Source organism: Pituophis catenifer, unplaced genomic scaffold, assembly GCF_029215685.1.
Source record: "Pituophis catenifer annectens isolate HBS135680 unplaced genomic scaffold, rPitCat1.0.hap2 SCAF_7, whole genome shotgun sequence".
In the NCBI taxonomy this organism is placed as follows: Eukaryota; Metazoa; Chordata; class Lepidosauria; order Squamata; family Colubridae; genus Pituophis; species Pituophis catenifer.
Window position 1 is genome coordinate 83,077,556 of NW_027256887.1, and position 15,337 is coordinate 83,092,892.

Sequence of the window (15,337 nt, forward strand, 5' to 3'; positions counted from 1 at the left end):
GCAGTGGCCGCTAGCATTGAGGGGAGAGCACCCCACAGAAACGGCAGCACACAGAAACGCTGCCCCCTTCTCCCTCTCCCTCTCCATTGCTGGGCGATCCCATGCGAAGAAGGGGGCTAGTAGAGAGGGGAAGAATGTGAGGTTGCTGCTTCCATGACGAGGGGATCCAGGACACATCTGGGTCTGGCTCACCTGGCTTCTCTTCATCTCACAGCCAGCTTTTTTCGGCTGTTTTCAGGCCATTTTCAGGCCGTTTTGTGGGCTGTTTTGGACCAAAAATCAGCCTGAAAATGCCCTGTTTTTAGCTGGGTTTTTTGGCTGTTTTCAGGCCATTTTTCGGGCTGATTTTGGCAAGAAAATTTGTCTTAAGCAGCCCGAAAAATGGGCAGGGGCGGGGTCAGCCAGTGGTGCGATCTCCGATCCGTGCAGAATCGGAACAACTGGTTCAGGAGAACCGGTCCAAACCGGAAGCAGCCCACCTCTGAGTTAAACAGAAGATAGAAAATCAGCAACAATTAACATTCTTCAATGCAATGTATAGAAGAGTTCTTTCTTAAATAGGCTATTCTGTAGGCTATTCTGCAAATCAGCATAGTGATTGAGAAACAGATTCTAGCAGTGGTGAAATCCAATTTTTTTTTACTACTGGTTCTGTGGGTGTGGCTTGGTGGGCGTGGTGTGGCTTGGTGGGCGTGACAGGGGAAGGATACTGCAAAATCTCCATTCCCACCCCATTCCAGGGGAAGGATACTGCAAAATCCCCATTCCTGAGGGAAGGATACTGCAAAATCTCCATTCCCACCCCACTCTGGGGCCAGCCAGAGGTGGTTTTTGCCGGCTTTCCAAACTACTCAAAATTTCCGCTACCGGTTCTCCAGAACCGGTCAGAACCTGCTGGATTTCACCCCTGGATTCTAGGCTATTTCTTCTGAATTCAAGAAATCATGTAGAGCAGGGGTGTTAACTCAATGCCCGGGGCCCAGATCTGGCCCACCGGTTGCTTAGATTTGGCCCGTGGGGCCGCCCTGGAAACAATGAAGGACTGGCCAATGGTGCCTCTGCCAGTGAAAATGGAGCTCGGGAGGACCACCGGCGGCCCTCTGGAGCTCTGTTTTCACTGGCAGAGGGTTGCATGAGGCCATTGCATCCAAAAACGGAGCTTGGGAGCCCGTTTTCGCAGGCAGATGGCTTGGGCCGCCACAGGCACCCCCGACAGGAGTGATGTCACGCCCACCCTGGCCACGCCCACCCTGGCCCCCTGAGGTAAAACACAACCCTGATGGAGCCCTCAATGAAATAGAGTTTGACACCCCTGATGTAGAGCAATGAAATGACTCTCCAGGATGGTAGGGAGGGAGTTCAAAGGAAGAAGAAATATTTATCCTAGTCCTGGTCCTCGGCATAAATCAGCTGAAGGAAGATCTGGATGTCGAAAATGGGCAGCATGAAACCCTCAGCATTAACATAAAAGACATGCACATTCTACCCTTCAAGTTCCCAGTCTAATCTGTAGTCTGGAATCCATAGAAAGAAAACATTTTATGTTTGTGGGATCTAGCCATCCAGCTCTGATACTCTGCTATACTTAATGATGAACAATGAATTGTTTGGTTAGACCAATTATCTCTTCCAGACTTCCTTTTCCTTTTGCGGGGCAGTTGGGGAAGATATGGTGAGATCAGTGCCCCCTAGCCCAGCGTTTCTCAACCTTGGAAACTTTCAAATATATGAACTTCAACTGCTAGAATTCCCCAGCCAGCCACCATCACATATTCCAATGACTCCTTGGCATAAATTTACAGAGTCTTTTGGCAGTTGCTTTGTTTAAGAGGAGTCTCCCCTAACTGAGATCCATCTACATATGCCAGAAATGGTGTCAAACATTCCTAGCTGACATATCAATCATCTCTCTCTGTGTGTGTCTCTGTCTGTCTGTCTGTCTCTCTCTCTCTCTCTTTCTCTCTCTCTCTCTCATCTATCTAATCTCTCATCTAGCTAGCTTCTAGCTATTATCTATCTAATCTATCATCCATCCATCCATCCATCCATCCATCCATCCATCCATCCATCTAGCTAGCTAGCTAGCTAGCCAGCTCTATCTATCTATCTATCTATCTATCTATCTATCTATCTATCTATCTATCTATCTACCTACCTACCTACCTACCTACCTACCTACCTACCTATAACTACGTACCTCCACCCAGAAGCACACACACATACTCATCTATCTGTCTGTCTGTCTATCTACCTACCTATCTACTTATCATCTATCTATCTCACACATAGAGATACAAACTCACATTCATCTGGAAGCAGGACATTCGTTCCAGAATCCCCCAGTTGAAATGCCAACGGAGGGCAGAGAGGGTGGTGAATAGAGCTTCTCTTAGAGCAGGGGTCTCCAACCTTGGCAACTTTACGACTTGTGGACTTCAACTCCCAGAATTCCGCAGCCAGCGCATGCTGGCTGGGGAATTCTGGGAGTTGAAGTCCACAAGTCGTAAAGTTGCCAAGGTTGGAGACCCCTGTCTTACAGCGTGGCTATTATGTGCTTTCAAAGGAATTGGTTTGGTTGATTTGGGACAGGAGAACTCTCTTCTGGAGAGTTGCAAAATAAATTGCTTTGGGTTGGTTGGCAATTGCTGCTTTGACATTTGGTTCAGATTCCATGTTTCCTCTCTTGCCTATTTCCATAGTTTTCTTCCATACTGTTTTGTCTAAATCAGGGGTCCCCAACCCCCAGTCTATGGACCGGCACTGGGCCATGGCATGCCAGAAACCAGGCCATGCAAACAAGCGAAGCCCCAGCCGCAGGATACAGACAGCATGCAAAACCAGGCCCTCTCCAGTCCACGGAAAAACCTCTCACCATGGAACTGGTTCCTGGTGCCCAAAAAGTTGGGGGCCGCTGGTCTAAATGCTTTGATAAATTAAATTTAAAATATATGACTTGTTAATCAGTGTTTCTCTCTTTTTTTTTATTTTAAAAACAAAACTTTATTCATTCTTAAAAAACATTTAAAACATACAAGTTTCTCTTAGTCAAGAAACAAATTTACATATACAGTACACAACTTCACCTACTAACTAATTTCTGTTATTATTATATATACATATATACAAACCTACAGTGACATATTTCATTTTCTATCTATCTGACAGTGCAGTTTTTAATTATATTAATTTCTTCTAAATTTCATCTCTACCCATTTCCCCTCCTCTGATTTATCCACTGGTACCATCTATTCCATATTGTAAAATATTTTGAGTCCTCCTTATCCTGTAACTCTAAAGTTAATTTGTCCATTTCTGCGCATGTGTATATCTTTTGTATTAGCTCCTGATCGGTTGGCAATCGATCTATTTTCCAAAGTTGTGCTACCGCTAATCTAGCCTCCGTAATTATGTGAAGTATTAAATATTTTATATCATTTCTAATGTTCTTTTTAATCTTTTTAAACTTGTTAATCAGTGTTTCTCAATACCTCATCTTGCAGCTGAAAAAGAAGTAGCTACACTATTTTTGTGTGGGGAACAAAGAGGAAAAAGAGCTAAATTCTTTAAAATAACTTTTTCAGTGAAATATTCTTTCTGATGATTTCCATGTCCAAGTATCAAATCCATCATTGTGGCCAGGGGTGGGCTGCTGGGGGTTCGCAAGGTTTCGGGAGAACCTGTAGCTAAGATTCAGTTTGGAGAACCCCCAAATCCCACTCCTGGCTGGCCCCACTCACCCTGCCCCGCCTCTCCCAGGAGTCCCCATGTGGCCTGTTTTGGATGCAGGTAAATGCAGGGTGTGCGAGGAGGCTTGGGGAGGGCCTACTGGAAATTTGGGAAGGCCAGAAACAGGCCTGGAGAGGGCCTCCGGAGCCTGGGGAGGCCATTTTTGCCCTCCCGGAGTCTCAAGGAAAGCCTCCGGAGCCCAGAGAGGGCAAACCCGCCCCCCCCCCCGCCATGGTGCAGGAGGCTGACTAGGCCACGCCCACCATGACCACACCCACCCAGCAACCGGGCAGAGAACCCCTTGCTAAATTTTTGAAGCCCACCCCTGATTGTAGAAACACCTTAGCAATAACAATAACAATAGCACTTAGAATTATATATACCACTTCACGGTGCTTTACAGGCCTCTCTAAGCGGTTTACTGAGTCAGCATCTTTGCCCCCAATAATCCGAGTCCTCATTTTCGGAGTCTTCGGAGAGGGGCGGCATATAAATTGAATTAATGAAATTAAATTAAATTCTGACCTCAGAAGGTTGGAAGGCTGAGTCAACCTTGAGCCGGTCAGGATCAAACTCCAGACTGTGGGCAAAGTTTGCCTGCAATACTGCACTTAGCCACTGTGGCCAATAGCTCCTTATTCATCAATACTGTTAGAAATAAAAACCAGAAATGCTTCTTCTTAACTACAAACAGGTGATCATGTGCCACTGTTCTCTACACACAAAGCGCGGCAACTGCATTTATGTGGGTTTCAGTAAAGTCAGACACGGCAAATATATATTTTGAGGGTTTCATTAAAGTCAGGCATGGGAGGCAATGTTACTGGGTTGACAGCATAAATAGTATTCACTTGTATTATCAGAAATAATGCCATGCGTTTTCTCAAAAAAAAAAAAAGAAAGAAAGAAAAGAAAAGAAAAGAAAAGAAAATCTCCTTTTTGCCCCTATCAGTTCTCATCCAATATGATGAAAGAGAAATTACGTTAGATGTTTATTTCATGAGAGAAGAGAATTCTAGAGAAAAAGGCCACAGGTAAAGGGCAATTTGTTTTGTGAAAGTGTTCCAGGGTTGTGTTAACGCTCTGTTTTTCATTCTGGTATCTTTTCTTGTGGGAACTTCTGCCACTTAGTCTGGAAATTGTAGACAACAACAAGGAGGCTTCGTGTTCATAAAACGCTGCAAAACAATTTTATGCGTGTGTTCAAGAATTTCAGGTGTTTCTTTTTTTTCTTCCTCAAACACCCTGCCCTAAGAGCTGGTGTTTTCTTCAAGAACTCCAAAATGCTGTGACTTTGAGGGTCAGCCAAGAGGATGACCCCACATATTGTTGGTGAGAAAACCAAGGGCACGTGGGAAGCGAAGTAGAGATAAGACAAATGTGGGGCGAAACAATGAGGGATTGAACATGGAGACTGGATAGAGAAGGGTGCATGAGTGAGAGAGAGAAATTAAAGCACATACATTGAGTAGATATGACAAGCTGAGCATATGAAGTGCCTAGTTGGGGGAAATGTCTTTTTATATAAATCTCTCACAAGCAAATAAGTAAAATTCATGTCCCTGTGAATGGCAGGGCTTGGGTTGGGTTTTTTAAATTATTATTAACAATGAAGGCATATTTTTACTTGTTTGGGACTCATGCTTACACTGATATATTTTTTTACTTGTTTTTTTCCTGGCAAAATTTATATTCTCCCACCAGGTCCAGTGGAATGGAGAGTTTTTCTTTTGTGGATGGATGAATTTTTGTTGGTCTATGTAGATTTAGAGGTTCCTATTGTAAACGTGGTACTGATGAGGTTTAAGAAGAATGGTTACTGGAACTGGGTATGTCTAGTGTAATGAAAAGAAGGATTAGGGGAGACATGATAGCAGTGTTCCAATATTTCAGGGGCTGCCACAAAGAAGAGGGAGTCAAACTATTCTCCAAAGCACCTGAGGGTAGAACAAGAAGCAATGGGTGGAAACTAATCAAGGAGAGAAGCAACCTAGAACTAAGGAGAAATTTCCTGACAGTTAGAACAATTAATCAGTGGAACAATTTGCTCCAGAACTTGTGAATGCTCCAACACTGGAGGTTTTTAAGAAGATGTTGGATAACCACTTGTTTAAAATGGTATAGGGCAGTGATTGCTAACCTTTTTGTCATCGCGTGCCAAAAGCAGGGGAGCAGGGGGGTTGTGTGCATGCCCACACCCATAATTTAATGTGCCCTGCGCATGCACGTGTGGCCCCCCCCGCTCCCCCCGCTTTTGGCACATGATGGCACAGTAGGCCCATTTTTCACCCTCCCCAGGCTCCAGAGGCTTTTTTGGAGCCTGGGGTGGGCGAAAACAGCCTTCCCCCCCCCGAGGCCCTCCAGAGGCTGGAAACAGTCCGTTTCCCGACTTCTGGTGGGACCGGAAGGCCCGTTTTTCACTTTCCCAGACTCCAGAGGCTTTCTAGGAGCCTGGGGAGGGTCAAAACGGCCTCCCCTTCCCCCCCGGAGGCCCTCCGGAGACCAGAAAAAGCCCGTTTCCCGACTTCCGGTGGGCCCGGAAGGCCCGAAAATCAGCTGGCCGGCACGCACATGTACGCTGGAGCTGAGCTAGGGCAACGCTCGTGCGCTCACAGATATGGCTCTGTGTGCCACCTGTGGCACGTGTGCCATAGGTTCACCATTACGGGTATAGAGACCTCCTCCAAGGTCTCTTCCAACTCTGTTATTCTTTTATTGGAACTATAACTCCAATTTCCCATTCAACAGTGTAAAATGCTAGGTGGTGTTACTACAAGAAGCTCATACTGAGTTTCCTTCAACAGATAGGGAGCCTAACCCAGTAATAAAGCACAGTTTTGCTTGCAGAGAAATCCTGGTTCAACCTTCAGCATCCCCAGAAAGGTGGAGATATTCCCTAGTCACCTGGCTTAAACCCTAGAAACCTATTGCCAGTTAGCGTTGACAAAATTAGGCTCGTACGAATTTTTGTCCACTACTAGTCCAGAAACTGATTAAGTATACGTTCCTAGGATTTCATACATGATCCAGTTGACAAAGTACGGTAAAACATATTGATTATTATATTAGTTAAGTGTGGTCTTCATGGCATGTCTGTCAATTGCTCCATTGTTGGTGGGAAAAACCACACTTAAACCGGGCTCATCACTGTTGTGTTACGAGTAAACTATTAAGTGTTGTGTCTCGGTGATTTGAATGAAGAGGTGGACGATATGTTTATTAGTCCCAAATATTGTTATGACACAAAACTGATGGGGTAGCTAATACTCTAGAAGATCAAAACAAAATTCAGATGACCTTGTTAAATTAAAGCTAAAAATAACAGAATAAAAATCAATTGCCAAGATGCCAAATCTTTCACTGAGGGATTCAGATATGCAGGTATCGGATGGAGGATACTTAACCTGGTGGAAAAATGTGTTGGAACTGCAGACGATAAAAACCGGAATATGAATCAGCAGTGAGACTTAGCTTTTAAAAAGATAAATACAACATATGGTTGCATCGATCCAAATACGCCTTCCAAATTTCAGGATATAATATTTTTGCTTCATGTATGGCACCGTAACTTAAAACTGGGCTTTCAAAAAGATTCACATCAAATGGAATCAGTACAGAGCAGAAAACTAAGGAAGCTACAAGGAAAGAATAAGAAAATCAGTACAGCACTTTTTTTTTTTCCTCGAGAAAACACAACTGAAAGGGACTAGCACTTTTCAAGTATTTGAAAAGATGTCACAAAGAGGAAGAGCGTGACCTGTTTTCTCTTATCCCAGAATAGAGGGGGATGGAATAAATTCTAAGAAAGTATAATGTGGTTAAAGGCTAGGGGGGAAAAAAACTTACAAACAGTAAAAGCAGCACAGGAGTGGTTCCAATTATCCAGAGAGGTGGTGGACTCCCATTCACCAAAGAACTTTCAAGCAAAGGGTTGACAGTCCTCTGTCTGAGATGCTTTGATTTGAATTCCTGTATTGAGCAGAGGGTTGGACTTGATGGTTTCAGGGACCACTTTCAATCCTCTAATCCAGGAGTGTCAAACTCAATTCCATTGAGGGCTGCATCAGGGTTGTATTTGACCTCGGGAGGGTGTGTGTGTGTGTGTGTGTGTGTGTGTGTGTGTGTGTGTGTGGCCAGGTGGGCGTGGCCAACTCAACATCACTCATGTCGGGGGCACCTGTGGCAGCCCAAGTGCTCTGCCAGTGAAAATGGGCTCCCGAGCTCCGTTTTCGGCTGCGATGGTCTCCTGCAACCCTCTGCCAGTGAAAACGGAGCTCAGGAGGGCTGCATACGACCCTCCCAAGCTCCGGTTTTCTCTGGCAGAGGCATTGTGGGCCAGTCCTTTGCTGTTTCCAGGGCAGACCTGCGGGCCAGATCTAAGCACCCCGCAGGCCGGATCCAGAGTTTGACACCCCCTAATCCTATGAATCTATCGATCGATCAATTGATTTATCACCTATCATATCTATCTATCTATCTATCTATCTATCTATCTATCTATCTATCTATCTATCTATCTATCTATCTAATCTATCATCTACCTATCATCTATCTATTTATCATCTATCATCTATCATATCTATCATCTATCTATTTATCATCTATCATCTATCATATCTATCTATCATCTATCTATCATCTATCATCTATCATCTATCTATTTATCATCTACCTATCATCTACCTTATCTATTTATCTATCATCTATCATCTCTATCTATCTATCATCTATCTATTTATCATTATCTATCTATCTATCTATCTATCTATCTATCTATCTATCATCTATCTATCTATCATCTATCTATCTATCTATCTATCTATCTAACTATCATCAAATTTATTTACTGCTCCTTTCAAATCCAATGACATTAGACAATTAGACCTATTGGGACCCTTATATTAAAACAATGTATTTCATGTGTGGTCAGAATTCAAAAGCCACACATAACACAGCCCTTTATTTGAACAAAATAGTTCCCTTGAGATCTGCAGATGTGGGTCTGATTGAGATCAATTGTCGGGGTGACAGAATTATTGATTTCCATTCTTTTTATTTCATCTGTTTCTTCCATTCCATTTTTTGCATATGGTTTTACTAAGGTTTCCGTGCTTTACGTTCTGTATTTTGAGATGGCCTACTGGCTAAACAACAATAAAGTTATCAAACTGAAAATAAAAGCACCTACAGTCCATTGAGGTCCTCCCCTTGGCTGGAAAGTGAGGAACCTGCAGGAAACTCATTACTATATACATGTATTCATAGATCAAGAAGTTGGGCTTAGACAACTTAGAACTGTGATGGCGAACCTATGGCACGGGTGCCACAGGTGGCACGCGGAGCCATATCTGAGGGCACAGGAGTTCAACTCCAGCACACATGTGCCCACCAGCCAGCTGATTTTCGGGCCTTCCGGGCCCACCGGAAGTTGAAAAATGGGCTGTTTCCGGCCTCCAGAGGGCCTCCCGGGGGTGTTGAGGAAGGTTGTTTTTGCCCTCCCCAGGCGCCTAGAAAGCCTCTGGAGCCTGGGGAGAGTGAAAAACGGGGCCACTGTGCCATCGCATGCCAAAAATGGGGGGAGCGCAGGAGGAGCACGTGCACGTGCGCAGGAGGGTGGGGCACGGGTGGGCATTGAATTATGGGTGTGGGCACGCACGCGCACGATCCCCCCGCCCTCCCCCCACTTTTGGCACACGACGGCAAAAAGGTTAGCCATCACTGACTTAGAACTTCTCTATCTTCGGTCTGACCTAACCATAGTACATAAAATCATCTGCTACAATCATCTCCTACTTCAGCTTCAACCAAAACAATACAAAAGCACACAATAGATACAAACTCATGGTAAACCGATGCAAACTAGACGGCAAAAAATACAACTTCAGCAACAGAGCGGTCAATGCCTGGAATGCACTACCTGACTCTGTGATTTCTTCCCCAAATCCCCAAAACTTTAACCTTAGACTGTCTACTGTAGACCTCACCCCATTCCTAAGAGGTCTGTAAGGGGACGTGCACAGGGGTGAAATGTTCCCGGATCAGACCAGACTGCCCGATCCGGTAGCGATTTTTCCCTGTGCTTCGGCGATCCGGTAGCGATCGCTGCCAGGGTGTCATTACTTCCTGGTTTTAACCAGGAAGTAATGTTTTTTTTACCTTCTGCGCATGCACAGAAGGTGCACACATGCACCTGACATGTGAGGTGCATGCGCTTCTGAACCGGTAAGGAAGGTAAGTAGATTTCACCCCTAGGTGTTCATAAGCGCACCAGCGTGCCTACCGTCCCTGTCCTAATGTTTCCTTTTATTTGTATCCTTTTCATGTATTTATAATTATGTTTACACCTGTATCTGTCATAAAATACATGCTTGACGAAATAAAATAAATAAATAAAATAAAAATAAAACCTTGATCTATGGATAGGCAGCAAAGGTAGGACAATTTTTTTAAAAAAAAAGGAAGGAGGGGGGAGTAAATCATTTGATGGTGCTGTTGTGTGCTGCAAAAGGCATTTTCTGCTTTACAAGGCACGTTGGCTTGGAACCGTACCCAGATCTCATTTCTGATTCTCTTCCCTCTCCTCTTTTCTCCTTTTGCCTATTTTCTTTTTTCTTTTTTTTTTTTGGTCACCATATGATGCTCAGGGACTCCAGAGAGCCTAGCGGAGAAAGAGAGGCAGCTTATGGGCATGATCAATCAGCTGACCAGTTTGCGGGAGCAGCTGCTGGCGGCTCACGACGAGCAGAAGAAATTGGCGGCCTCGCAAATTGAGAAGCAGCGCCAGCAAATGGAGCTGGCCAAGCAGCAGCAAGAACAGGTGAGCGGTTATTAAAAGGGACTTTTAATCTAGTCCTGCTTTGGCATCGGGGAGGCAGGAGATTAGCACTCTATTAACGCGTCTTTATTTCTAAGAGGGGCTGAAATATTCACGGAACTGTTCCCAGAGGGCTGGGAAGATTTAAAAAAAGGGAAAAAAAAGAAAGTTAAATGGAATATACAACAGGAGGTGTTATTTTCAGCATGCAGTGGAAGAGAGGAGCAGATCCCAGAGTTTTTGACATAATGATATTGTCCAAATTATGGAGAGTGTGTTTGAAGTGGGGTACTTAAAACCACCCCACCCCCTAATCCTGCTCTTACTTCCCTGCCCCAAAGATCAGGGGGCGGCCCCATGTAGCCCTATCAAAAGAATAGGGTTGAGAAACAAGAGTAGGGGCAAGGCACCTTAAATGTTCTTTCCTCCCCACTCTTTCAGTTTCAATCCATTTAAATCTGACTCCATTAAATTTTATAATGCCGGTAGTCCTCGACGTACGATCTCGATTGAGCCCAACATTTCTTTTACTAAGTGAGGCACTTGTTAAATGAGTTGTATGTCTCATTTTACGAGGCTTTCTTGCCACAGTTGTTAAGAGAATTATTAGAGCCTTGGTAGTACAGTGGTTTAAAGCACCCTGTTATTAACACAGCTGCCTGCAATTACTGCAGGTTCGAACCTTACCAGGCTCAAGGTTGACTCAGCCTTCCATCCTTTCAAAGGTAGGTAAAATGAGGACCCAGATTGTGGGGGAAATAAGCTGACTTTGTATAAATATACAAAAGTATGAAGGCTATTGCTTAACACATTGTAAGCCGCCCTGAGTCTCCGGAGAAGGGTGGCATATAAATCAAATTAAAAATAAAATAAAATAAAATAAATAAATAAAATATTAAGTTAGCAACACAATGGTTGAGTGAATCTGGCTTCCCTATTGACTTTGCTAGTCAGAAGGTCGCAAAAAGGGATTGCATGACCCCGGGACACTGCAACGGTCATAAATACGAATCAATGGTCAAGCGTCTGAATTTTGATCACGTTACCATGGGGATGCTGCAACGGCCGTGAGTGAGAAAATAGGTCATAGCTCACTTTTTTTTTCAGTGCTGTTGTAACTTCAAATGGTCACTAAACGAACCGTTGTAAATTGAGGACTACCTGCCAATATTTTAAAGGCTTGTTTCAACAAATACGACCCCAGGACAGTGCAATTGTCAAAAATTCATGCCAATCGTGCCCCAATTTTGGTCATGTGGCCATGGAGATGCTGCAACAGTCATAAGTGTGAAAAATGGTCACAAATCACTTTTTTTTTTCAATGCTGTTGTAAGTTCAAAAGGCCATTAAGTGAATGACTATAAGTCGAGGACTACCTGGACTTTAGAATTACTGACTTGACTATGTATAAAGTGTTTTTACATGGATGTTTGGCTTCTGATACTTTCTTGTACTGTCGTAATATGCGCAGTAAAATCTCGAGCCTTCTTCCATTCTGAAATTCATTGGGTATATTCCAGTGGTGGGATTCAGCCGGTTCTGTCCGGTTCGGGCAAATTGGTAGTGGCGCCTGCAGGAGGCTTTGCCAACCCAGCCGGATGTAATGCGTGAGCGCTGCACATGCGTGGAAGGTCATGGGCATGCACAGAGCGCGCGCTCACATTTGCAAACCGGTAGAGAAGATAAGTGAATCCCACCTCTGGTATATTCACTAGACATTCCTACCCATGTTTAAACTGAACCATGGTTTATTCAACATAATTTTCTGTGTTTGCCCATATCACACTCAGCCGTACGCAATAAGGATGTGGATCTGCATAACATAATAAGCCAACCTCATTGCCTAGTTCACAACTGACAATCAGAAGAGGCAAACATCAAATTCCACGTCAGAAAAATTGGGGTCTTCCCAAATTTAGGATTAGAATTCATTTATAGCGGAGTAAAAAATGGGCCTCCTTCCAGATTGGACAAACTGACCTGGAATGGGAGAAATTGGAATTTGGTAACATTTACCCTTGGCTTAAACCATTATTTCTCAACCTTGGCAGCTTGAAGATGGGTGGATGGGGGGTGGGTAGGAAATAGAATTCCCCCTAGCTGGCAGGGGAATTCTGGGAGTTGAAGTCCATCCATCTTCAAGCTGCCAAGGTTGAGAACTCCTAACTGAAACTAAATATCTGAAGGATCTTCCATTTGGATGGATCAAGAGGGTTTTCCCCCCCCTTCCTTTAATCCAAATCTGAAATTTTCTCCACCTCATTTGCAAAATAGTTTATAATTTTTAATAATTTTATTTTAAGCTTATTATTTGTTTGTTTGTTTGTTTGTTTGTTTGTTTGTTTGTTTGATTGATTTATATGCCGCCCTTCTCCGGAGACTCAGGGCGGCTTACAATGCGTTAAGCAATAGCCTTCATACTTTTGTATATACCTGCTTAATAGGGCTTTCCCCCCCCCCAGCGGTGTTCTTTTTACACAAAGTCAGCTTATTGCCCCCACAATTCGGGTCCTCATTTTACCTACCTCGAAAGGATGGAAGGCTGAGTCAACCTTGAGCCTGGTGAGATTTGAACTTGCAATAATTGCAGGCAGCTGGCGTTACTTTAACAGCACTTTAGCCGCTGCGCCACCAAGGTTCTTATTATTATATTGATGATTATTAAATGTAATAATCATTTTAAATTTAATAATTTAATAATAAATTAATTTTTACTACATACAGACTAAAAAAAAAAAGCCTTCTTCATCCAACCTGAACAAAATCAAGATAATTTTTTAGGATCAAAGGATCAACACAAGGCAAAAATAAATGGAGATATAATCTGCAACTTGGACAAAATTAAAAGGAATTAAACAGATTTATGGGGGTTGAAGTGATCAGGGACTACTTATCATTATGACGGTGAATGTCAACTCCTATGCTATCAGTGAGCTTGTCGATCAAAGGTCAGCAGTTCGGTGGTTCGAATCCCTACTACAGGTCTCCTGCATGAGCAGGGGGTTGGACTAAATGACCTCCAAAGTCCCTTCCAACTCTGTTACTGTTACTGTTCCAGTGGCCGAGGAACACAAGTTAGAAAATGCTACGGCTTTCATGGGTATTTACCATTGTCATCCATCACAAGCCTTCTAATATTCTTAGTAATTTCCAACCACTCCTATCCGAAATCACTTTTTTTTCCAGTGTAAGAACAAGTGTTCAACTATGACTGCTACACATAATCAACACTTTATTGGGTAATAGAATGGGTGTATCAATGGTTTTAATTTGAACAAGACTGTTTATGGGCAAAGACCTAAGCCGATTTAGAAACATTGGTCTTTTGAGACAGACACGCGCACGGATGCAAACATACATACATGCACGGGCTATTAAATTACATGTACGTGTGTTGACCCTACAGATTGCAAGACAGCAGCAGCAACTTCTGCAACAACAACACAAAATCAACCTGCTTCAGCAACAGATCCAGGTCAGAGATTATGAATCTGTCCATTATTTCAATTATTCAAGTCCATTTTCCATACCTTTTCACTGTCTTCAATTCAGAGATGCAGTGCCAGTCATTAACAGAAGGGTTCCGTATATGTAGACGGAGGTCAGGTTTAAATTCAGGTTTTGGGACTTGAGGTCGGAGTGTACCGTATTTTTCTATGTATAAGATCAGTGGTGAAATTCAGACGGTTCTATCCGGCTCAGGCGAACTGCTAGCGCCGGTGGCGGGAGGCTCCGCCCACCTGCCCGGAAGTCATCACGTCCCGTTTTTGACCCTCTGCACATGCGTGGGAGGAGGTTCGCGTGGCCGCTCTCACATTTGCAAACCGGTAAGTGAGTTTCACCCTTGTATAAGATGCTACATTTTCTTTAAAATATTTACTTGAAAATGGAGGGGCATCTTATACACAGGAGGCCGAGAGAAGAAGGTGTGGCCCATCCCCGTCCTCTAGCTCTGCCGCACATGCCGGACGAGCCTCTACCTTATATGCATCTCTATCATTCCTCTCTATTGTAGTTGTTGTTCCTGTATCACATTGCCACTCTAGGTTTCATCTCTATTGTTTCTGTGATGCATTTCCTGATGTTGTATTACTCACTCTCTAATAAGATGGTTTCTGCACAGTGATGGCTTGTAGTCTGCTTACTTACTTACTCTACATGAAACATGGGGGTGTCTTATAGATGGAAAAATACGGTATATCGGTTCATACTGGTTGAATTCTATATGAGTGAGGCAGTGGTGGGATCCTCCCAGCTTAACAACCGGTTCGGTGATCACGCGCTTCGCACGGATGCGCAATTTGAACAAATCTTCACTTCTGAGTTTATTCAGAGGAGTAACACAACTGATTCACACGGCAATCAGCTCTGCTGAGCGAATCAGCTAAGGAGATAAAGTGGGAAAATAGCACGGGCAGGCGGATGGGCCCATCTGATCGTCGGGGCGAACCGGTTTTCTCCCAGCTGATCATCGGAGCTACCGGTTCTCCCGAACCGGTCCGAACCGGTAGAATCCCACCACTGGAGTGAGGTCCATTGAAAGCTGGGTGGAAGAGGCCTAAGGAGATACATGGGTTGAGGGAGACATATCTCAAGCCCAATTGATTTAAATGCATCTTCACAATGTCAGTAACCACAATTGATTTCTTGTGATGCGTGGTGTTAAATGAACAGCTGCTTTTCTTGGGAAAACATCTGCAGGGGCTTTTGGAGACACATTTATCACAGCTGTGAAACTCTATTCATTTGCTTGGTAGCTGGCACATTGGTACCGTACATAAACGGAATGGACCATGT

The 15,337-nt window shown here is 43.8% G+C and overlaps 1 protein-coding gene across 1 annotated transcript in view; it reads left to right on the forward strand.

Annotated features, from left to right (window-relative positions):
- Positions 1–15,337, forward strand: part of SOX5 (SRY-box transcription factor 5) — a 1,010,028-nt gene that overhangs the window by 715,956 nt on the left and 278,735 nt on the right. Inside the window, exons 7-8 of the mRNA XM_070946983.1 lie at positions 10,371–10,543; positions 13,947–14,015. Coding sequence (XP_070803084.1) covers positions 10,371–10,543; positions 13,947–14,015 — 242 coding nt within the window. The remainder of the gene's footprint in view (positions 1–10,370; positions 10,544–13,946; positions 14,016–15,337) is intronic.